Here is a 19645-nt window from a genome sequence, read left to right on the forward strand (position 1 = left end):
AGGAGGGTATCTGTATATATGAAACTACTTTCCAGCTTTTGGAATGGCTCATTCCTAGTACACAAATAAGGTGTCACCCAAGTTACATTTTTCTCTATGCACACGCATTCAAAACACTGGTGCTAAATATATCATACTATCCATATATATATATATATATATATATATATATATATATATATATATATATATATATATATATAATACTTCTTAATTTACTTAGTAGGGCTGTCAATCACAGTTAACTCACGTGATTAACTAAAAACATTAATTGTGATTTAAAAAAAATCACGATGAATCACCCTTATAACAATAGGATACCAATAGAAATTTATTAAATATTTTTGGACGTTTTTCTGTATTTTAATATTGATTTCAATTACAACACAGAATACAAAGTGCAGAGTGCTCACTTTATATTATTATTTTTGATTTCAAATATTTGCACTTTAAACATGATAAACAAAAGAAATGGTATTTTTCAATTCACGTCATATAAGTACTGAATTACAATCTCTTTACCGTGAAAGTGTAACTTGCAAATGCAGAATTTTGTTTGGTTCCATAACTGCACTCAAGAACAAAACAATGTAAAACTTTAGAGCCTACAAGTCCACACCGTCCTACTTCTTATTCTGCCAATCACTAAGACAAACAAGTTTGTTTACATTGACGGGGGATACTGCTGCCTGCTTCTTATTTACAATATCACCTGAAAGTGAGAAGAAGCATTCGCATGGCACTTTTTTATCCAGCATCGAACAGTATTTACATGCAAGATATGCTAAACATTTGTGTGCCCCTTCCATGTTTCAGCCACCATTCCAGAGGACATGCTTCCACGCCGATGATGCTCGTTAAAAAAATAAACTGTACTCTTTGCGGGGAAAATTGTATGTCTCCTGCTCTGGTTTACCTGCATTCTGCATACATTTCATGTTATAGCAGTCTCGGATGATGACCCAGGACATGTTCATTTTAAGAACACTTTCACAGCAGATTTGACAAAACGCAAAGTAGATACCGATGTGGATTTCTAAAAATAGCTACAGCACTTGACCCAAGGTTTAAGAATCTGAAGTGCCGTCCAAAATCTGAGAGGGACGAGGTGTGGAGCATGCTTTTAGAAGTCTTAAAAGAGCAACACTCTGATGTGGAAACTACAGAACCCAAACCACCAAAAAAGAAAATCAACCTTCTGCTGGTGGTATCTGACCCAGATGATGAAAATCAACATGCGTCAGTCTACACTTTTGCTTTGCATTGTTATCAAGCAGATTCCAGCAGCAGCATGGATGCATGTCCTCTGGGATGGTGGTTGAAGCATGAAGGGACATATGACTCTTCAGCACATGTGGCATCTTTCAGTGCCAGCTACAACAATGCCATGTGAATGCCTGTTCTCACTTTCAGGTGACATTGTAAACAAGAAGCAGGCAGCATTATCTACTGCAAATTGTAACCAACCTTGTTTGTCTGAATGATGGGCTGACCAAGAAGTAGGACTGACTGGACTTGTAGGCTCTAAAGTTTTACATTGTTTTATTTTTAATGCAGTTTTTTTGTACATAATTCTATATTTGTAAGATCAACTTTCATGATAAAGAGATTGCACTACAGTACTTGTATTAGGTGAATTGAAAAATACATGGGTTTGGTTTTTACAGTACAAATATTTGTAATAAAAAATAAAGTGAGCATTATATACTTTGTATTCTGGGTTGTAATTGAAATTAATATATTTGAAAATGAAGTAAACATCCAAAAGTATTTAAAATAAATGGTATTCTATTGTTTAATAGCACAATTAATTTTGGTACTTAGCATTTTAAAATCTTATTTCTAATATAAACTAAAATTTGAAAACATTAAGCTATGTTATTACAATGAATTAAAGAACTGGAAGAAGGTAAGAAGAAAGGAGAAAGCTTTAAGACAAGAGGAGGCTATTTACTCTCTCCTTACTTACCACTCCCTGTGCCTTCTCTGGGACTACAAGAGTGACTGCTTTCAGTATATTGTATGATTATATCTCCTGCCTCTAAAGACAAATTTTTGTTTCAACTCCAGTGTTGTTAAATTTGATTGTCTCCCTGCATGGACAGGTGACTTACACTTTAATCATGCTGAAACTATTAGAATAAAAATCCAAAAAGGAGAGAGAAAGGAGAGAAGATTAATAAATTCATAGAGATTACAGATGAATAGGACCATCTAGTCCACTACATTGCTAATGCAGGAGTGTCCCCTACAATACATCTTTATTCCATCTAGTTTTAAAAATTCCAAGAAATAATGCCTGTACTCCATCCCTTGCAAAACTAACCCCCTGGCTCAATGTCCTTATTAAGGATGTTTTCTTGATGTGTAGTCTGTTTCATTCCATGACACATGTTAATACATCCTCCAGGGGTGAAAGTAACATAAAAGTCTTACCAGTACAGGGGCCCGCTCCGGGTCCCCAGATGGGGTGGGGCCTCGGGCGGAAGGGGTGGGGCTGGTGGTCAGCCTCCCCCAGCCAGCCCTTCCACACCACCCGGGGCTCCGGTGGTGATTTAAAGGGCCTGCTGTGGTAGTTGTGGTGGCAGCCGGGAGCCCCGGGCCCTTTTAAATCACTGGGCCCCGAGGCAGCGGCCCCTTTTGCTCCCCTCTCTCGGTGACCCTCAGTGGGGCAAAAGGGGCAGCGACATTAGCGCTTTAATGTCAGATGGGTATGGGTCTTACCGGTATGCCGTACCGGCCCACTTTCACCTCTGACATCCTCACACCATCCTTAACCATTCCTCCCCTGTGTTTGTGTTTCTGTTGTTAAAATACTCATTGACAGTTATTGTTCAATTAGTTTGTGTGTTGCCAAGGTTTTTTTTTACATTTTCTCATAAATCAGTCTCTTTGCCCCCTTAATCATATATATATATATTGCTCTTCTTTAAATTCACTATAATTTGTTCATGCATTTCAGATGTGTGAAGGACCATAAACTAAAGTATTTTAAGCACTGTTGCACCATGGATATATCGGGCCAGATTCTGCCATCCTTACTCATGCTAGGTACGCATTCCAGGAGCAGTCTCAATGAAGTCAAAAGGGCTTCTAATGGAGGAAGGTGCTACCCAACATAAGTAAATATAGCTAAGTCTGTCTATTGGGCACCAATTCAGCAACCATGCCTGGAAAAGCACTTTCAGGAAAGCACGTAGGCACAAACTTAATTTTAAGCACATATCTGAGTTCTACTGAAGTTAAGCACATGCTGATGTGTTTTTCTGATTCAAGGCCATGTAGAGGAACTAGCCCCGCCCTGTTCCATGATCTGTCTGCAATCTACAAATGGCATTGCCTTGTTTTGCGGCCATATTTTACTTCAATGTCATTTCTTATTTGTGGTCCAGCTTGATCCTTATATATTATAATAACAAGCTTGTTACCAAAGTCATACAGTATTTCATGGCTAGGATGTAATTGGAGGGCTTTTTTCATCGCGACAGTAGGATGTAATCGGGTTATATTTTAAAACTGTAAAATCACAGTCACAAAATAACTATTTCAGAATGTAAATAACAAATCCCACCTTTTACATTATTTTAACCCTTAGGACTGTAAATGGACTAAAGTCAACTGTGTTCTGATAGGCTGGGCTATCTCTAATGTCACAATTCTACCATCTCACTGGTATAATCATTTGTAAATCAAAGTCTAGGTTTTTTAAACATTATCTGCCACCTTTTACTCCAGTGGTAAATTGTTTCAATAATACTCAAAATCTCATTGTAAAAAATAAATATACAGCAGGTTATATGGACAGTTTGTATATGATTTTAATAAATACATTTTTCTTGTGATATTCTTCAAAATATATCAGTAAAGGAAAAATATAAAACAACACATCTCTGCGTTCTGATGCCATCACAAAATACTATAATTGAGTTTTATTTCATTATCATAATGATGTCTACAGAATATATGTTGATTGTATCTTTAATTTTAGTTTATTGTATTTGTAATTGAAGGAAAGGAGTCTCTAGATGAGGATAGGTGCTTCTTTATATGGGAAATGTCTAAATAATTAAAAATATATGTGTCACGTTGTGTACGATAGTTATACACACATTTTTTCTAAACAAATTGAGTGTGTTTCTACAGCTCTATGAAAAATATAAAACCCTGTAAGTAATTACTGTTATTAATCTATTATCTTTGGCTAAGATCAAGAGTAATATCAGTGTAATATTTTGTCTTTATCTGACTCATTTCAGAACCACACATTTTTTAAGAATAGTAGAGAACATTAAAAGATGATAATAACACATAGAAGTGATGGAACTTTATCAAGCTCAAAGGACTGTGTGCAAATATTAACTGTCTAATTTACTAATAAATTATCTGACCTCTTTTAAGGGATTAGCCTTCATGTGTTGGGGAATGGTGTCAATGGTCTAATATGCCTTTTCAGTTTAAGAAATTTGTACCCAGTAAGTGATTGTATTATACAAGGGGACAGTATGTGTGGTGTTTCAATATAACACTGTATTTTGCAAATGTACTCTAGTAATAAGAAAAAGATCACATTCAGTTGATTATAGTTAGTCAAAGTTTTGTCGAAATATTACGCATCTCTTTGTAGGTGCAACATTAACATTCCCAATGAAAAAGGTCAGTGCGTTTATTATGTTTCCATCTCCTTCTTATTTTGACTGCAGATCTTACCACTGGGACACCAGCAATATCAACAACAACAGTGGAAATTCGGAAAAGCAGTGTTAGGACAACAGAGATCACCTCTAAAGTGGAAAAAATCCCCACAACAGCCACTAGCAGCAACACATGCCCTTCCGTGGAGACTGAGGAAGAAAAGGCAAAAAGGCTGCTTTACTGTTCACTATGCAAGGTTGCTGTCAACTCCACCTCGCAGCTGGAGGCGCACAACAGTGGTGAGATGTAGCAGTTTCTTTTCCGTCTCAAGAGCTCTGCAATTATCTTCCTCTGAATAGATTAGATCTCTTGCAGCAGGGGACAAAGGGGTGGCAGAAAACTGGCAATTACATGGAATTCATTAACTATTAAAGAATAAAGATGACAAGCAAAGAATCTTTCATAAGGGGAAAAAAGGAAGTTTAGTGCCTGCAAGTTACCAGTTTTCTTAAATTTCACTTTTCATTGATTCCAAACATTATGGTGCTAAGTAACAGCTTATACTCTGTTACTCTGACTGCCAGAAGCTAGAACTAGACGACAGGACATGGATCACAGGATAATTGCCCTGTTCTGTTCATTTCCTCTGAAGCATTTAGCACTTGCCGGTGTCAGAAGACAGGATACTGGGCTAGCTGGACCATTGGTCTGATCCAGTATGGCCGTTCTTACTTTTGGTGGTCGGAATTTGCATACTTTCATTTATGTCAAATAGCAAAGAGAATAGTTTGGTATAAAATATAACAAATTATACTGAAATAGAGGGCATCAGCCAATCAAAATGCAAAGATCGGAGATCAAATCTCTTGCTGAGCAATAATTTTTGGTAACCGTACAGAATAAAAAAAAAAATTCCTGCACTAATTGGCTGATGATGGCTCCTGCTTGGCAACTAGTGACCATCTTTCCCATAGATTTAACACTTTCTTGCCACTGGTGTTAGTAGTGTTGGAGAGCCTTGGTGTAGACAGGCCATCATCTGTTGCTACCATGTTAAACACCATTTCGATTCGACTTGTTGTGAGCAGGTTTAAGGATTCTGGTGTCAGCAGCCAGAATCTTGTCTGTAATAGAGCTCCCAACAGCATCAGTGGGACATTTTGAAAGCATTCCCTAATGTAGACAAGGCTGGAAAATCAAGACCTTAGAAGATAGCCAAGAATAGACTTGAAGAAGAGAGAGAAAGCTAAACTTAAAGCCTGAAACATAACATAGCGACCGAGATTACTCAGTGTTCACCTATGAGCTTGTCTAATGTCTCATGAATGATCTTAAGCTTGCTATAAGTAGAATGACACTATAGGGGTATAGTATTGACAGGTGTGTATTTCGTACTAATTTGGAAGACACAGGTGGGCAAGTAGGTAAACATAAGTAATGGGGTTATTAGGCTAAAGGCCTTATTATATTAGTGTGAGACTCTGTGGGATTAATTAGGGTAAAGACTGGGTTTTAGCTGAAATATTATAGGCCTAAAATGATGAAAGGTCTTAAATTGAAATCCAAAAAAGATAACCTTGGCATGGTGCAATGTTCATTTAAACTGAAAAAAATGTGCTGATTTATTGTTTCTGATTGCGAAAAGAAGTTTGAGTAGTTTTAAATATTATGGGCCAGATCTTCAACTAGTTTAGATTGGTATGGCTCCATTGAAGTCAATGTAATTATATCAATTCAACATCAAATCAAGATCCAACCTTGTGTGTTTATCACAATAGAAAGTCAAAAAATCTTCAAAATTTAGGTTACTAGGCTGCTAAAGTAATCTCTATGTGTCTATATAAATTTTGAATAAAGATTGTCACATTATTATTCACATTGAATAGTGGCTTAAACCATGAGTGGGCGGATTAAAATCAATTAGGTAAGGTGTTATTTAACATGAGTAAAGATATAACAATCAGCCCCTTTATTATTGATTTTTGTCTATATTTTTTATTAGTAACAAATGTGAGCAATGTCCATATTTCTCTTATGTTTTGGTTTCTGTCGCAGGCCCTTAAGATCCTTAGATTGCTGCCTGGAACTTGTGCTCTGTCTGAGTTACTTATTTTTTTGGAACCTCCAGGATTTGGGAACTGACTATTTAATTGCAGATTCAAGTTTCTGCTTCTTAAAATGTACTGTTTATCATCCTCATCACAGAAGCCTACAAATCACTTGCAACAACATCTTTAATAGCTAAATCACAGTTCATGTCTTATTAGCAGCGGGCATTAGTGAAAGAAGTCACACCTATTTAACTTCACCTCAGGACATCCTGAGCATTCCATTACTTATTGGTGGTAGCTGCTTGTTCCTGTTTTGTTGCCTAGATAGGTGCATTTAATAATTAAATTCCAGGTAATGATATATGAAATGTGAAATATCGTTACTCTATTATCCTACTGATATAGGCAATATGGACATGTTCCAAAGAAAACACATTGGCCAAAACTGAGATTTATAGATAGATAGATATAGATATATATGTATTTAAAAGTTGAAATAATAAAATGCAATCAACTTACCCAAAATATCTGTTTCCTATTTGGAATCTCTCCAGGGACTAAGCACAAAACTATGTTGGAAGCTCGGAATGGAAGTGGAACTATTAAAGCCTTTCCCCGGGCAGGAGTCAAAGGCAAGGGACCTGTTAATAAAGGAAACACAGGCCTACAAAACAAAACATTTCACTGTGAAATTTGTGATGTGCACGTAAACTCTGAGACACAACTTAAACAGGTACTTAAACAGCTTGGACAACACTGAATCCTTGACTCTGCCTTGTTTTCATAATGGTGAAGTACCTGCTCATTTAGCATGTGTCAATGTGTTGAGAATTCACATCTAAATGGAGCTTGCTGCTTTTGCCCTTTGTACTTGGGCTTGTGTTCTGTGTGTTTGTTTTCGGTATGATTTTCCTTCGGATAAAGTACAATTCCTCAAAAACTGCTGATTATATATATATATTTTAAAACTGTTATAGAATCTTTCTCTAAACTACAATGTTACAAGTGTCTTTAGACTACTATTATTGTCATGGCTTAAAGAAAAGGAGTACTTGTGGCACCTTAGAGACTAACCAATTGGTTAGTCTCTAAGGTGCCACAAGTACTCCTTTTCTTTTTGCGAATACAGACTAACACGGCTGTTACTCTGAAACCTGTCATGGCTTTATAAACCATGTCATTTTGTGTGCTGTGTGATATTTGTATTCACGAGAATGTAGATGTGTGTGGAGAGAGTCTTTTTATAGAACGTTGAAAAACCTTCTGAACAGTGTGGGCTGTTTTTATCAGTGTTCCTCTGCAGCCAATAAGCCTCACCTTCTAAATTGCAACTACTCTTAAGTTAAAGTCAATCATTCTCTCTCAGATGAACAAAGCCATTGTTCTGGAAAACACTTAGTTACTTTATGTGCCTTTTGGAATTGAAAACTTGTTAAGAAAAGTATGGAGATAAATACTCTGATGGACTACATTTGTATCTGTCTTACACTTTCAGGAAAAAAAGTTCCTTTCCTTGTTTATCTTTCCTGCAATAACTCTTTTCAGAAAAAAAAAAGTTCTAGAAAAAAACAATTCTTAGCATCTAATGCTCCATAAAATCTGTACAGAAAATTGCTGTACATTCTAATAGATTTTATGTATAGGCTCTGCATTAATGTGGTTTTATTTTTAATTGACGACCACTCAGCATTCTGTGTGGCAGTCTTTCAGGTGAAATCTTGAAAGCTCCTGTCTGTCCTACATGGACGTTAAAAGTCTCATGGCACTTTGTTTCTTGGTAGGGGATGCCCCTGCGTTCTCCCATCTCTGCTGTGCAGCAGTTGGCTGCATTTCACAGATGCTTTAAAGTGGTATTTTTCAAAAATCCTCAACTTTGCTCCCATGAAGTCAGCAGTGCCAAAACTCCCACTTGACTTCTATAGGAGTAGACTAAGACCATGGCTGGGTACTTTTGAAAACGTTGCCCAAATACATGAAGCAGTAAAAGCTCCTTCAAGCTGAAATACATCTAAATGGTTATTAATTATTGCTTTATTTTATTTTAATCAAATTCATACCATTGTGGACAGCAATAGTCTTCAGGACTGGAGTATGCCTGTCGAAAGGCAGGAGTTGAAGGGAACTATTAATAATGTGATACTGATTGAAAGAAGGTAATTTGTAATATCCCTTTTTTGACAGCACATAAGTAGTAGAAGGCACAAAGATCGAGCTGCTGGGAAACCCCCTAAACCTAAATATAGTCCTTACAACAAACTCCAAAAGGGAGCACATCCGCTTGGGGTAAGCAAATAATTTTCTCTTCCATGATGTCCTACTGAGAAGGATTTTCAGAAAACATCACGGGGAAAAATGTGCAAAAGTTGAATGACGGAGTGGATTCCAGGGTGTGCGCATGCTGCGGGATGTAGCACAGAATCTAGGTTTGAGCATATTCCTAAATCTGTTGCTTACGTCCCTTGGGGCAGCTCAGATGCACCCTAGAGGTAAGGAATAGTTCTCAGTAGTAGATGGAGGTGGAAAGTAGGAAGTGATAGTTCACTGTACAACTGAAGACAATTGGAGTCTTTCTATTAACTTCAGTGGGCATTGGACTAAGCCCCATAAGCACTCTTCTTGGAGAGCTGTAGATGAGCTCAGAACATGGCTCATTGTAAAGGTCATTAGAAAGAAAGAAAGAAAGATAAGGGCTGTAAAGATCCTATCTGCACCTTCCACAGTGAATGCCCAAGAGGTCAATGCTCAGATTGCTGGACAGGATCCACCATAAAACACACAACGTTTTTATTTTAATTTATTCTAATTTTGTATTTATTAAAATTACCTAGATAAAATTAAACATAGTCAACAAACCATTGTTTTATCTTGTGAAATTTCAAGCCTGGGCTGGTCACATTCACCTCCCACGGGAGAAACTATTTGAGGCCCAGATCTTGTTAACTTCAAAGACTTTGGCCAAAGGAAAAGTAATACATATTTGCATTTAATAAAATCCTCCCAGTGTCTTGCATTAGTAATAAAATACTCTAGCTCCCTGGTGGGATAGTTGTGTGTAATATAACATCCATCTATCAGAATATCTGCCTGGGAATTCTTCATAGAGCATTGTGCTGTGTAATGCAATACAATTTTTCACTGAGATTCATTATTCTGGTATTTGATGTGGGCTCTTAACAAATCCCTGGTGCTGTACGTACCAGCCACTTGTTCGTGAACTGCAGTGTACACTTGCTGCAGTGAGGCAGAACTTGGGGCCTTTGTCTCCAAAACCGCCGTTCGCTACCAGTTGAGCCAAAGAGGAGGCTCCTTCAGTGGCCTCTATCGATGAGCCTTTCATCCTCAGTAGGCCAGCCATTAACCCACCAGAAAATTTCAGGACCCCAACATGTACAAACCTATAGAAAATAGAATATATAACAAGAAAAGTAAGATCTGGACTAGCAAATGATGGAAAGAATTATTGCATTATTATTATTTATTACATTTATTTACTGATGTATATTATAGAAGCACCTAGGAATAATCCCAGACAAGGATCAGGGCTCAGTTGTGCTTGGTGCTGTACAGATGAGTAACAAAGACAATCCCACCCCAGGAGCTCACAGTCTACATGCCAGACAGGACCCAACAGCTGGATGTAAGAGGCAAAGGAAGTGGCGGGGGGGTGGATGAGGTAGTAGTAAACAAGCACAAGTTAGCAGAGATGCAGAAGTCCTAGCTTGCTACTATGACTTACTTACTAGGTTAAAAGCGGGTTTTTTGAGGGGTGGTGGGCTGTTTTTGTTTTGTTTTCGTTCTGCAAAATAACATGGACAATGCTGTTATTTGGAATTCAAATGCAATAAACAAAAAGCCAAAAATTCACTGATCTTCCTTTGATTATAAATATTTTTGATGTATTCTAAAGCTGATTAACTTTCTTTTCTCAACATTTTAGTTTTTTGGGTCACTTAATTGCTCTGCTTCAGTTTACGCACACTAATAATACTTAGCTATTTCACAGGGATACCCTGCATGTTAATTAGTATTTGTAGAGCACTTTGAAAATGTATAGTGCTATATACTGTATGAACTAAGCATTACTGCTATTTCATCTCTTTTGGAAATAGAACCATAAAACCATGAACACTTCAACAAATGAATTGAAAGCCTGTTGGGAACACTGGGGCATGGCCACTAGGTAACTCGAGGGGATGGAAGACCACGAGTGTCGATGAAGCCCCCTCGCACTAGGCCCCGGTGTCCTTGCCCCCCCCCTCCTGCCTGGAGGCACTCGCAGCAGCTCTGCGTGCTAGGCCCAAGTGTCCTTGGCCCCCCCGCCTGGAGGCACACACAGCAGTTATGCTGAGAATCTGCAACAGTATGTTGCAGAGTCAGACTGCCTGAAACTAAGCAAGGCCAAACAGGGGAGATATGGAAGAACAATGCTGAATAAAGCAGCTTTATGTATAGTTTAACAAATGATACAGAGAATCAGGGAACTAGCTGGGAACTGGATTGGCTGGCTATATGGATACTTGGAGCAGCTTGCTATTGGATAAGTATGCTGGGAAAAAGGATGTATAAAAGCCTGTGTAACTTCCTGCTCTGTTGTACAGGATTTGAGATTCAAATCTCCCTGTACCTTTTTGAAGCTTCAAATAAACTTTTCTGCTTCTCCACCCCGTTGTGATTATTGGGTGCAGCACACCGGGTAACGAACCAACGCAAGCTGTTGTTCAGCCTCTCGGCACTGGGTGCCGGCAACAAGCCTATATAGTTTCAATGGAATTTTATCTCTTCAACTTTTCAAACAATTAGAGCACTATGCTGCACCTTCTACATCAACAGTATCCTAAGGGTTTTTTTTCCTCTTTTCCCAGTGGCAGAAATACACCTGAGTCACCAACAGCTTTGCTTCATTCATGGGATCATAGAAGTTAGAGATGGGAAAAGACCTATTACAGTTCTGTAACTCATCTTGTTCAACATTCTACCAATGTAATACTTGTTCCCTAATATATATATTTCTAATGCTTGCCCCGTGTAGTTTTAAATGTCTCATATAAAGGGGCTTCACCACTTCCCTTGAGATACTATTGCACAGTTTAATAGGTCTCACTGTTAGGAAGTTCCAGACTACATTGGGACTCACTCAGTCCCTCTCCAAACTGATCGGTTCAGCACATAAAAAGCTAACCTGACCAAAATCCCAAGTTGTTGTGATTCATTTTCTCGCTTTTCAAATCCATTTTATTATATAATAAAAGCGCTCCCATGTCAATGTGATTTTTCTGATGAATTTATTCTAAACAAAGATTTTTTTAAAAAAACCTATTTAAATAGAAAATAAGGAGAAAAAATAAAATCACAGGAAGGGAAGTAAGGAGCTTGCACCATGACCTGCTAAAGGGTGTGACATTGGGTGTTTCATTGACCAAGAAGACGACCCTGGGGTAGATTTTCATAGACACAAGGGGGGAGTTAAGTGCCCAACACCCAAAACAAATCAATGGGATTAGGTGCCTAACTTCCTTTTGTGCCTTTGAAAATTTCCCCTACAATTCTTCAGCAAACTTAAAGCAGGTAGGGCACCAGACCTAAGACCTGTGAGCTGATAGCTGTTAGATAAAAACTGAACTTTTGAATGGTGGATAACACTGATGGACTGCACAGCTGAAATTCACTGTTGATTTATGGGACAATCCTCCTGAGTCCAAGGGGCCAAGCTGGGGCAGTGTGGTGTTATTTGAATGAACACACACACACAGTCTGTTGGCTGGGGTGAAATTGGCCCTATCCGTAAGTGAGAAATGTCCATATTTATACCGAGATGTATACCACCGATGTACAACTTACTGAGAGACAGAGTTGCAGCCCAGGGACACAAGGCCTGATCCAAAGTCCACTGAAGTCAACAGGAATCTTCCACTGGTTTTTGAGGTGGCCCATATTCTCATCTCAGATTGTAGTCGCTCATAGTGGGATAGTTTATGCACATATCAAACATCAGTGCTAATACACTAAAATGAGATCTACCCCGAAGGGTATTTTTAATTATACTCAGATGTAGTTAAGCATTTTGTACACATTGTGTGTGTTTGAAAGATGTAAATGGAAACTTTTCAAAATTATATTTGCCGTTGCCCAGTGCTGATGCTTTAAAAACTTGTTAAAGAAAAAGCTGCAGTGTTTAGCTACAATACTACATCACAGCTCACTAAACAGTGAGCACATAAAGATGTTCATCAAAAATGAATTTTCAGAACCAAGTTTTTAAGATCTCTGCCACTTTTCATTGTCTCCGTAACTGTGAACAGCATCTCACTGAGAAATGCTATTTTACCGATTCCTCTCAGCAGGAGAGCCAGTCAGAAGATGTAGAATAGGGAACATGGAATGCATCTCTCATTTGTATGCAAGACAAACCAGGAGACGTTCATAGCTGTTAGGTAAAATTTGTTTATTTTTTGCAGGCGCTAATAAACAGTGGTTCACTGATTATCTTTTTTTTAAAAATAGAACTGACCTAGCAACAATAAAGTCCCTGCTTTGTAATGCATTCAAATGGGAGGTGTTTTCACTAAGTTCTAATCTGCAACATCAGACTGTCCAGATGGCTGCTTCCTCACTGACTGTCAATTCTTTCTTATTCAATTTTTCCCTTAAATTTTGTGCAAGTTGAGGTTGCTCAGTCCCTGTCAGGACTCACTAAAATGTTGATTTGAAATTATGTATCAAATTATAGGTTTCCACGTTACGATGTGAAACCAAAATAATATTGGGTTTCAAAGTAGCCTCTACCAAAACAACATGGACGTACTCCTTCCCAATTGGAGTGTGTGATATAGCAGCTCTTTTGTTGCACAGATGCAGCTCACTTTTAGTGCCAGAAACTAATACCACTTCTCTATATATATATTTTTCATATATAATCTAAGAAGAGTAACCTGTCACGTGGCTAATTTGAACAAATTCTGCTTTCTCTGTTTTTTTTCTTTTCCTCACAGGTAAAATTAGTATTTTCAAAGGAACCTTCAAAGCCAATGGCTCCACGGATCTTACCAAACCCACTAGCAGCTGCAGCAGCAGCTGCTGCTGTGGCTGTGAATTCCCCTTTCAGTCTTCGAACGGCCCCAGCAGCTACCCTATTCCAGACTACAGCACTTCCTCCAGCACTCCTCCGACCAGCTCCTGGGCCTATACGGACCACCCATACTCCTGTGCTGTTTGCTCCTTACTGAACTCCAAACAGGAATCAATTGTACTGCAATAATTTTTCAAAACAAAAAGAAGCAAATCAAGAACATGGAACTATGCAGTGTTTATTTATAGTTTAAAGTATATATGAAGAGCCAGGACTTTTGATAGAGAATTGATAAAATTCTAAAAGAGGAAAGGGGCAGTATTTTCTCCAAATGAGAGCATTCCTCTTGAATATTGACCGTTTTAGAAGTGATCTCCAGCATTGACTCACAGTGGTATACAGAACTTGTGAAGCCTTTTTGACTGTGCTTTTTGGCACATATTTCCCCTGAAATGTCTTTCCTGCTTTATGAAACAACTTACAAATTTGTCTAAAGGGCATTAACTGGTTCCAATGTACATAAAATACTTTATTCTGTAGATTAAAAGAAGAAGAAGAAAAAAGATACACTGTGAATAGTAGTACCCTTACTGATCCTCCTGCCAAATCAGCAGTTACTGGGTATTTTTCTGAACAAAAGTAGCTACAATAGATGTCTTGTACAACAATAGTATTGTGTCTCTATCTATGCCACTAGGTTTATAACTGAGTTGCAAAAGGTAAAATGAACAAATTATCTCACTTTGTTAAATAGGCAAAATGACAATGATAATGTGGTGTTCCTAGTTAGAAAACTTTCTTTTCCTCACCTAATAGAAAACATTAAAGTACAGAGACATACAGTAGATCTATGGTTAAGACAAAATAAGAGATAAAGAACATTTAGTGCAAAAAATCCATGTGCTGTACACTAAATAGGCAAACTTCTATCTAACTGAAAAATATGTGTGCAGTGTATGTATCCAAAAGAGCTAATACTTACAGGATGGAACTAACATTAAAGGCATAAAGGTGGACAGCAAAAATATTATGTTTTCATGAATCACAGACCATTAGTGGTAGAACAAAGTGATGTCAAGAATGGGTTATGCATGGTCATACCTAGCAAATGAAAACCAACTGTGAAAAACTGGTCCCGTTGATGACAACACGAGATTTGCCATTGACTTCAGAGGAGCCAGGATTTCACCCCAAGACTAGGACATATTCTTTTTATATCATACCAGTGGGACTGTCTGTATTAAGTAGAGATCAAAACTTGTTTGTTATGGGTATGGTAATAGAAATGAATATGTTCTATGATTTTATTTCCTACTGATGTGATATATATATATATATATATATATATATAATATCTAAGCAGCAACACACCATATACGTATTATGAGATAATTGCACATCATGGGTTTGGAGCAAATACCACCTTTAGGATCCTAATGGACCCTACATTCTGTAGCTGATCTTTGCTTCTTTGCAAGGTTTTAAAGCCTTATATATTCACTATGAGGCTTAAAGGGGTTGATAGTGTCCCTATAAAATAGGATTCATCAGGGGTATATATAGATATATTGTATATATGTTAGAGTAAGAAAAATAACTTATAAACAGAAAATCTACTATATAAAGTAATTATATAACCATTCCGTTTCATATGTGGGTCAGTAAATAGTAACAAACAGCAGAGAAAAAAAATTGGCATGTCTTGAATCTCTGATACTTGCTGCCTGCTTTTCCCTATAGGGATCTGAAAAATAGCTATTGAGATTATGGAGTGGGTTGCTGAGTCTGATGCAGCCACTCTGATGTGTAGCTCAGTGAAAAGCTTACCATACTTTTAAGACAAAGAAAAAAATTGAAACCATAATTTAAGTTCAGGTGGGGGGGGGGGCAGGATGGTTTAAAAGATTTTATAACAATGCTGTTAATATAAAATAATGGCCATGTGGGCGCTACCTAAAAGTACTTGGGGTCAACATTAGCGGTTTGGGAGATGTCTAAAGTGGAAATATGCAGCACCCTCAACTTTCAGGTTATTAGTGGGCCTTCCATATACATTTTTTTAAAACTTATCTGCATATCGTTTTGTTTTTTTACAAAACTAAATAAAAAAGAGAAAGAAAAGGGGCTCCATGGATGGCTGTGTCCAAAGAATTCCAAAGACGTGTGTTTGTTTCTCTGTAAGGATTAATTAAAATAAGCACTTTATTAATCAGGTCTATGATTTGGTCCAGTGTATCTGCAAAAGTTTTTGCCTTGAAATCAAGTTAGTTGATAGTAATCACCTTAATCAGATATAGGACACAAACTAGATATTGTGGTGATTTCAGGACTACTTAATTACCTGAATTGCTTTGGCCCAAGATATTCATAAATAGAAGAGAAGAGTTGAGCTCCTAATATCATATTTAGGTACCTAAATAGGTGGGATATTTAAAAAAGTGCTCAGCATCCAGCAGCACCCAACAAGGTTACAAATGGGCCCATCTCTAAAGCGTTGGGCCTGCCACTCCGTCTGTTTGCAAATCAGTCATCTCGTTTAAGTGTATAAATGTAGTTTTAGGAGCCTAACTTTGATCTCTTCTTTTTAAAATCTTGGCTTGGGTCTTTAGAATATTCAGCCTATGTTCTGTACGCAGTAGCTGTGATGTCCTTGCCATGTGTGCATATCCCTTACTGAAGAGGGCAGTGGTTTTCAATCTATGCTCAATGACACCATTTGTCAGCAGAGTCTTTTCTACTTGTCCACAGATTGAAACATTTGAGAATCAAGGGGAGGACTGGAGTGTTGGGAAGGAAGATGAAGTAATATGTAGAATGGAAAAGTAGGAGAACCACTAACCTATTGTATAGTCTTGTGCACGACCTATTGGTAAGGGGGCACATACTGTACATCCTGCCACACTATCACAACACCATTAAAATCAACAGACCCATCTTTGTGAACATGTTGTGGCCTGTGGCATGTATGGAGGCACAGTACTTAAGGGAGAATTAATAAAAGATTTGCTAGAAATAAACAGTGTCATTCCAACTATTTCCACCTGCAACTTCACTTTCTGTTTCTTGGACCTTTTTTGTCACAGTGCTCTATGGAACGCTTTTTGGTCACACAAATCTCTCTTAAATTTCAGCTGTACACCACAATCTCAAACCTTTTCATGTCTCTTACTCACTACCTAATAAAGGATAAAGCCTAAATGTTAGAATGTATAGTGGATTTTCTGTGCCTTGCTGTCCCACCACCTGTTGAGCAGCACCTGTTTGTCAGGAATAGATCAGCATCCATTGGGATCCAATCTCCTCTGCTAAATGGCTGTTTGCTTACTATTTTAATAAATAAATGTGAAAACTACTGGCAGAGCAATCTGCTTGGCGAATGGTGAGTCCAATCCATGTGCATGACCGCAGCATTTGGAATTGGAACTGTCATACTTAAGCCACATTACACACACTTGTGTCAATATGCCCATGGCATCAAGCATAGTAAAGGGAGAAATGTCTTTTCTTATTTCATTTTAACTAAATATAAGTAACACTACAGGACTGGACAGAAGCCTAAAGCCCATGGAAATGTGTCGCTTCACCCAAGATATGAATAAGTCATTGGACTGACAGTATGAAATCATAGTTGCTAGGGAAAGGGCTGTGTTTGTATTCAGACAAGCAGATTTGTTCTATGATGTTTTTAAAAAAACTATTGTTCTGTTCTGACCAGAAGTCATGGTGTTATATTTATGGGAGGGGTTTGTTTTTGTTTTTGTTTTTTTACAAACTATCTTTTCTGATAAAAACCTACATTTTCCAGGCATTTGTGCCTTCAGACATTTGGTCTGAAGATTCATCATTGTTCTGAACAGAGAGGTTAGTTACTGTCTTGAGAGCTAGTATAGACTTTAGGCTCTGCAAGGCCAGTAATCAAATGGTGTATCTACAGCGACTTTACATGAACAATGGCATGGATGTGGCAAGGAGTATTTATTTTTAAAGTATACATCTTAATTATTTCAAAACAGTTGATCTACGTTCTATACCTAGAATAATTAAACCTGTCGTTTTAGAAGGGGAAGACCACAAAACAGGCTGCACACTTGTAAAGACATACAGTCTTTTCAGATGCTGAAGGCACAGAGCCAATGCACAGAAGCCACGTGTGTAATTTTTATTGTCTCTCACTCATTTTTATATTGACCTCCAGTATAAAAAGTCATTCTCTATCTTGATGGTTTTGCCTGTCTGTTGCACTTAAGTGTCTAGTGGGATTGCAGAACCTTGGCATGCCATTCCATAAGAGATGAAGCCACCTGTTAATATCTCATTCTTACTCTGCCTTTTGTTCCCCAAACAGTACACCTCTTCTTGAGGTTCCTTGGGAAATTTCTACCTCAAAAGAATTGGGGTAAAATTTTCAAAAGCACTTAAGTGACTTCAGAGCCTGTGTCATTTTCAAAAGTGACTTAGACACGTAGGACCAGATTTTTAAAGGTATTGCCTTTCAATGAGACTTAAGCTCTTAAGTGTCTATGTCACTTTTCAAACTGTGACTTAAGTGCTTTTGAAAATTTTACCCCATGGTACCTAAGTATTTGCACCTTGTGTCCCAGGCCATATTTGCTCATCAGCAAGTCCCATCACTTTGTTGACAGTGAATCATGGAAATCTCTGATTTAAGTTTCGGCCCACAGTTGAGGGGAACAGTCCACCAATGATAAATGAATAGGTCTCCATTAAACTGGTTGCTATCTCAACCAGCTCTTTAAGAATCTAACTGAGAAGAACAACTCTGCAAAGGAAGCACCAAACCTCCACTCTAAGAGGTTATTCCTGTACCGAACCTTGCTGTATTTAACCTTCTTCATTCTGTAAACCAAGGAGAAAGATGGTTATCATGCTTACAGAGCTAGAGGGTCAGCTGCCAGGGAAATGAAACAAGGCCTAGAAGGCTTTACAGTCCCAGACCCAAAACAAGACTGCTATAGAATGCCTAAAGCCCGTATAGTTTCAGCATGAACTCCTGTTCCTTTTGAAGCCAGAGGAAAAACTTCCTTTGACTTCAATGGGGATAAGATTTCACCTTTAATGTCTGGAGCCTAATAGGCTGATACTAACCTCTTCATAATCATGCACCCTCCCAAGTGTCATTCAACCCTGGGCTCTGAGTCGAGTTCAGACAACAAAACTGGAAAAATAAACTTGGTTGAGTTTCAAGCCTGCATTAATGTCAGTCTAGCATTTGCAACGAACTTTGCATTGGACTGCTACTCAGTGGCCAGGAAATGTAGGAAAAACAGGAAAAGAATCTGAACCCCCGTGGGCTTTTTACTTTGTTATGTTTCAGTGGAGACAGTGAGACATTAACAGCAAGGAAAATTCTGCAGCTGCTGGATGACATATAGGACCAGTGAAGTTACATGAGCTTAGGTTTTTAAAAATAATGAATGTGATGGTGAAGGGAACCTAAGGGAGAGTGGCTGGCTCACATTTGTCAGTGACCTTGTGTGAGTATGACTGGAATCTAATATTTGTACTATGCACAACTGGAACTGAACATTTGCCTGTATAATTAGAAACACATCTGGATATTAGTGTCTAGTACAATAGCATAACATATAGGGTGCATGAGACAGATCCACAGTTGATGTAAACCAGTATAGCTCCATTTAAATTAATGGAGGCACACCAGCTTACATCAGATGAGGAACTGGCCATATGGCTTGTATTTCATACATAGTTTTGTCCCTGTAAAGCAGGGGTTCTCAAACTGGGGGTCGGGACCCCTCAGGGGGTCACGGGGTTATTACCTGGGGGGGTCGCAAGCTGTGCACCTCCACTCCAAACCCTGCTTTGCCTCCAGCATTTATAATGATGTTAAATATATAAAAAAGGTGTTTTTAATTTG

General features: G+C 38.1%; 1 protein-coding gene across 4 annotated transcripts in view; it reads left to right on the forward strand.

The window, feature by feature from the left end:
* ZNF385D (zinc finger protein 385D) overlaps positions 1 to 15110 on the forward strand; it is a 609568-nt gene extending 594458 nt beyond the window's left edge. For 2 of the 4 annotated variants that reach the window (XM_084619095.1, XM_084619094.1), the window contains exons 5-8: positions 4701 to 4931; positions 7238 to 7416; positions 8865 to 8966; positions 13673 to 15106. In XM_084619095.1, the coding sequence (XP_084475221.1) occupies positions 4701 to 4931; positions 7238 to 7416; positions 8865 to 8966; positions 13673 to 13906 (746 nt within the window). In that variant the 3' untranslated portion in view covers positions 13907 to 15106. Of the gene's footprint in view, positions 1 to 4700; positions 4932 to 7237; positions 7417 to 8864; positions 8967 to 13672 lie in introns of all 4 variants that reach the window. The other 2 variants (XM_084619096.1, XM_084619093.1) reach the window with 2 other exon arrangements.
* The last annotated feature ends 4535 nt before the right edge of the window (positions 15111 to 19645 follow it).

The sequence above is a fragment of the Lepidochelys olivacea genome (genome assembly GCF_965140295.1).
Source record: "Lepidochelys olivacea isolate rLepOli2 genome assembly, chromosome: 2".
Lineage (NCBI taxonomy): Eukaryota > Metazoa > Chordata > Testudines > Cheloniidae > Lepidochelys > Lepidochelys olivacea.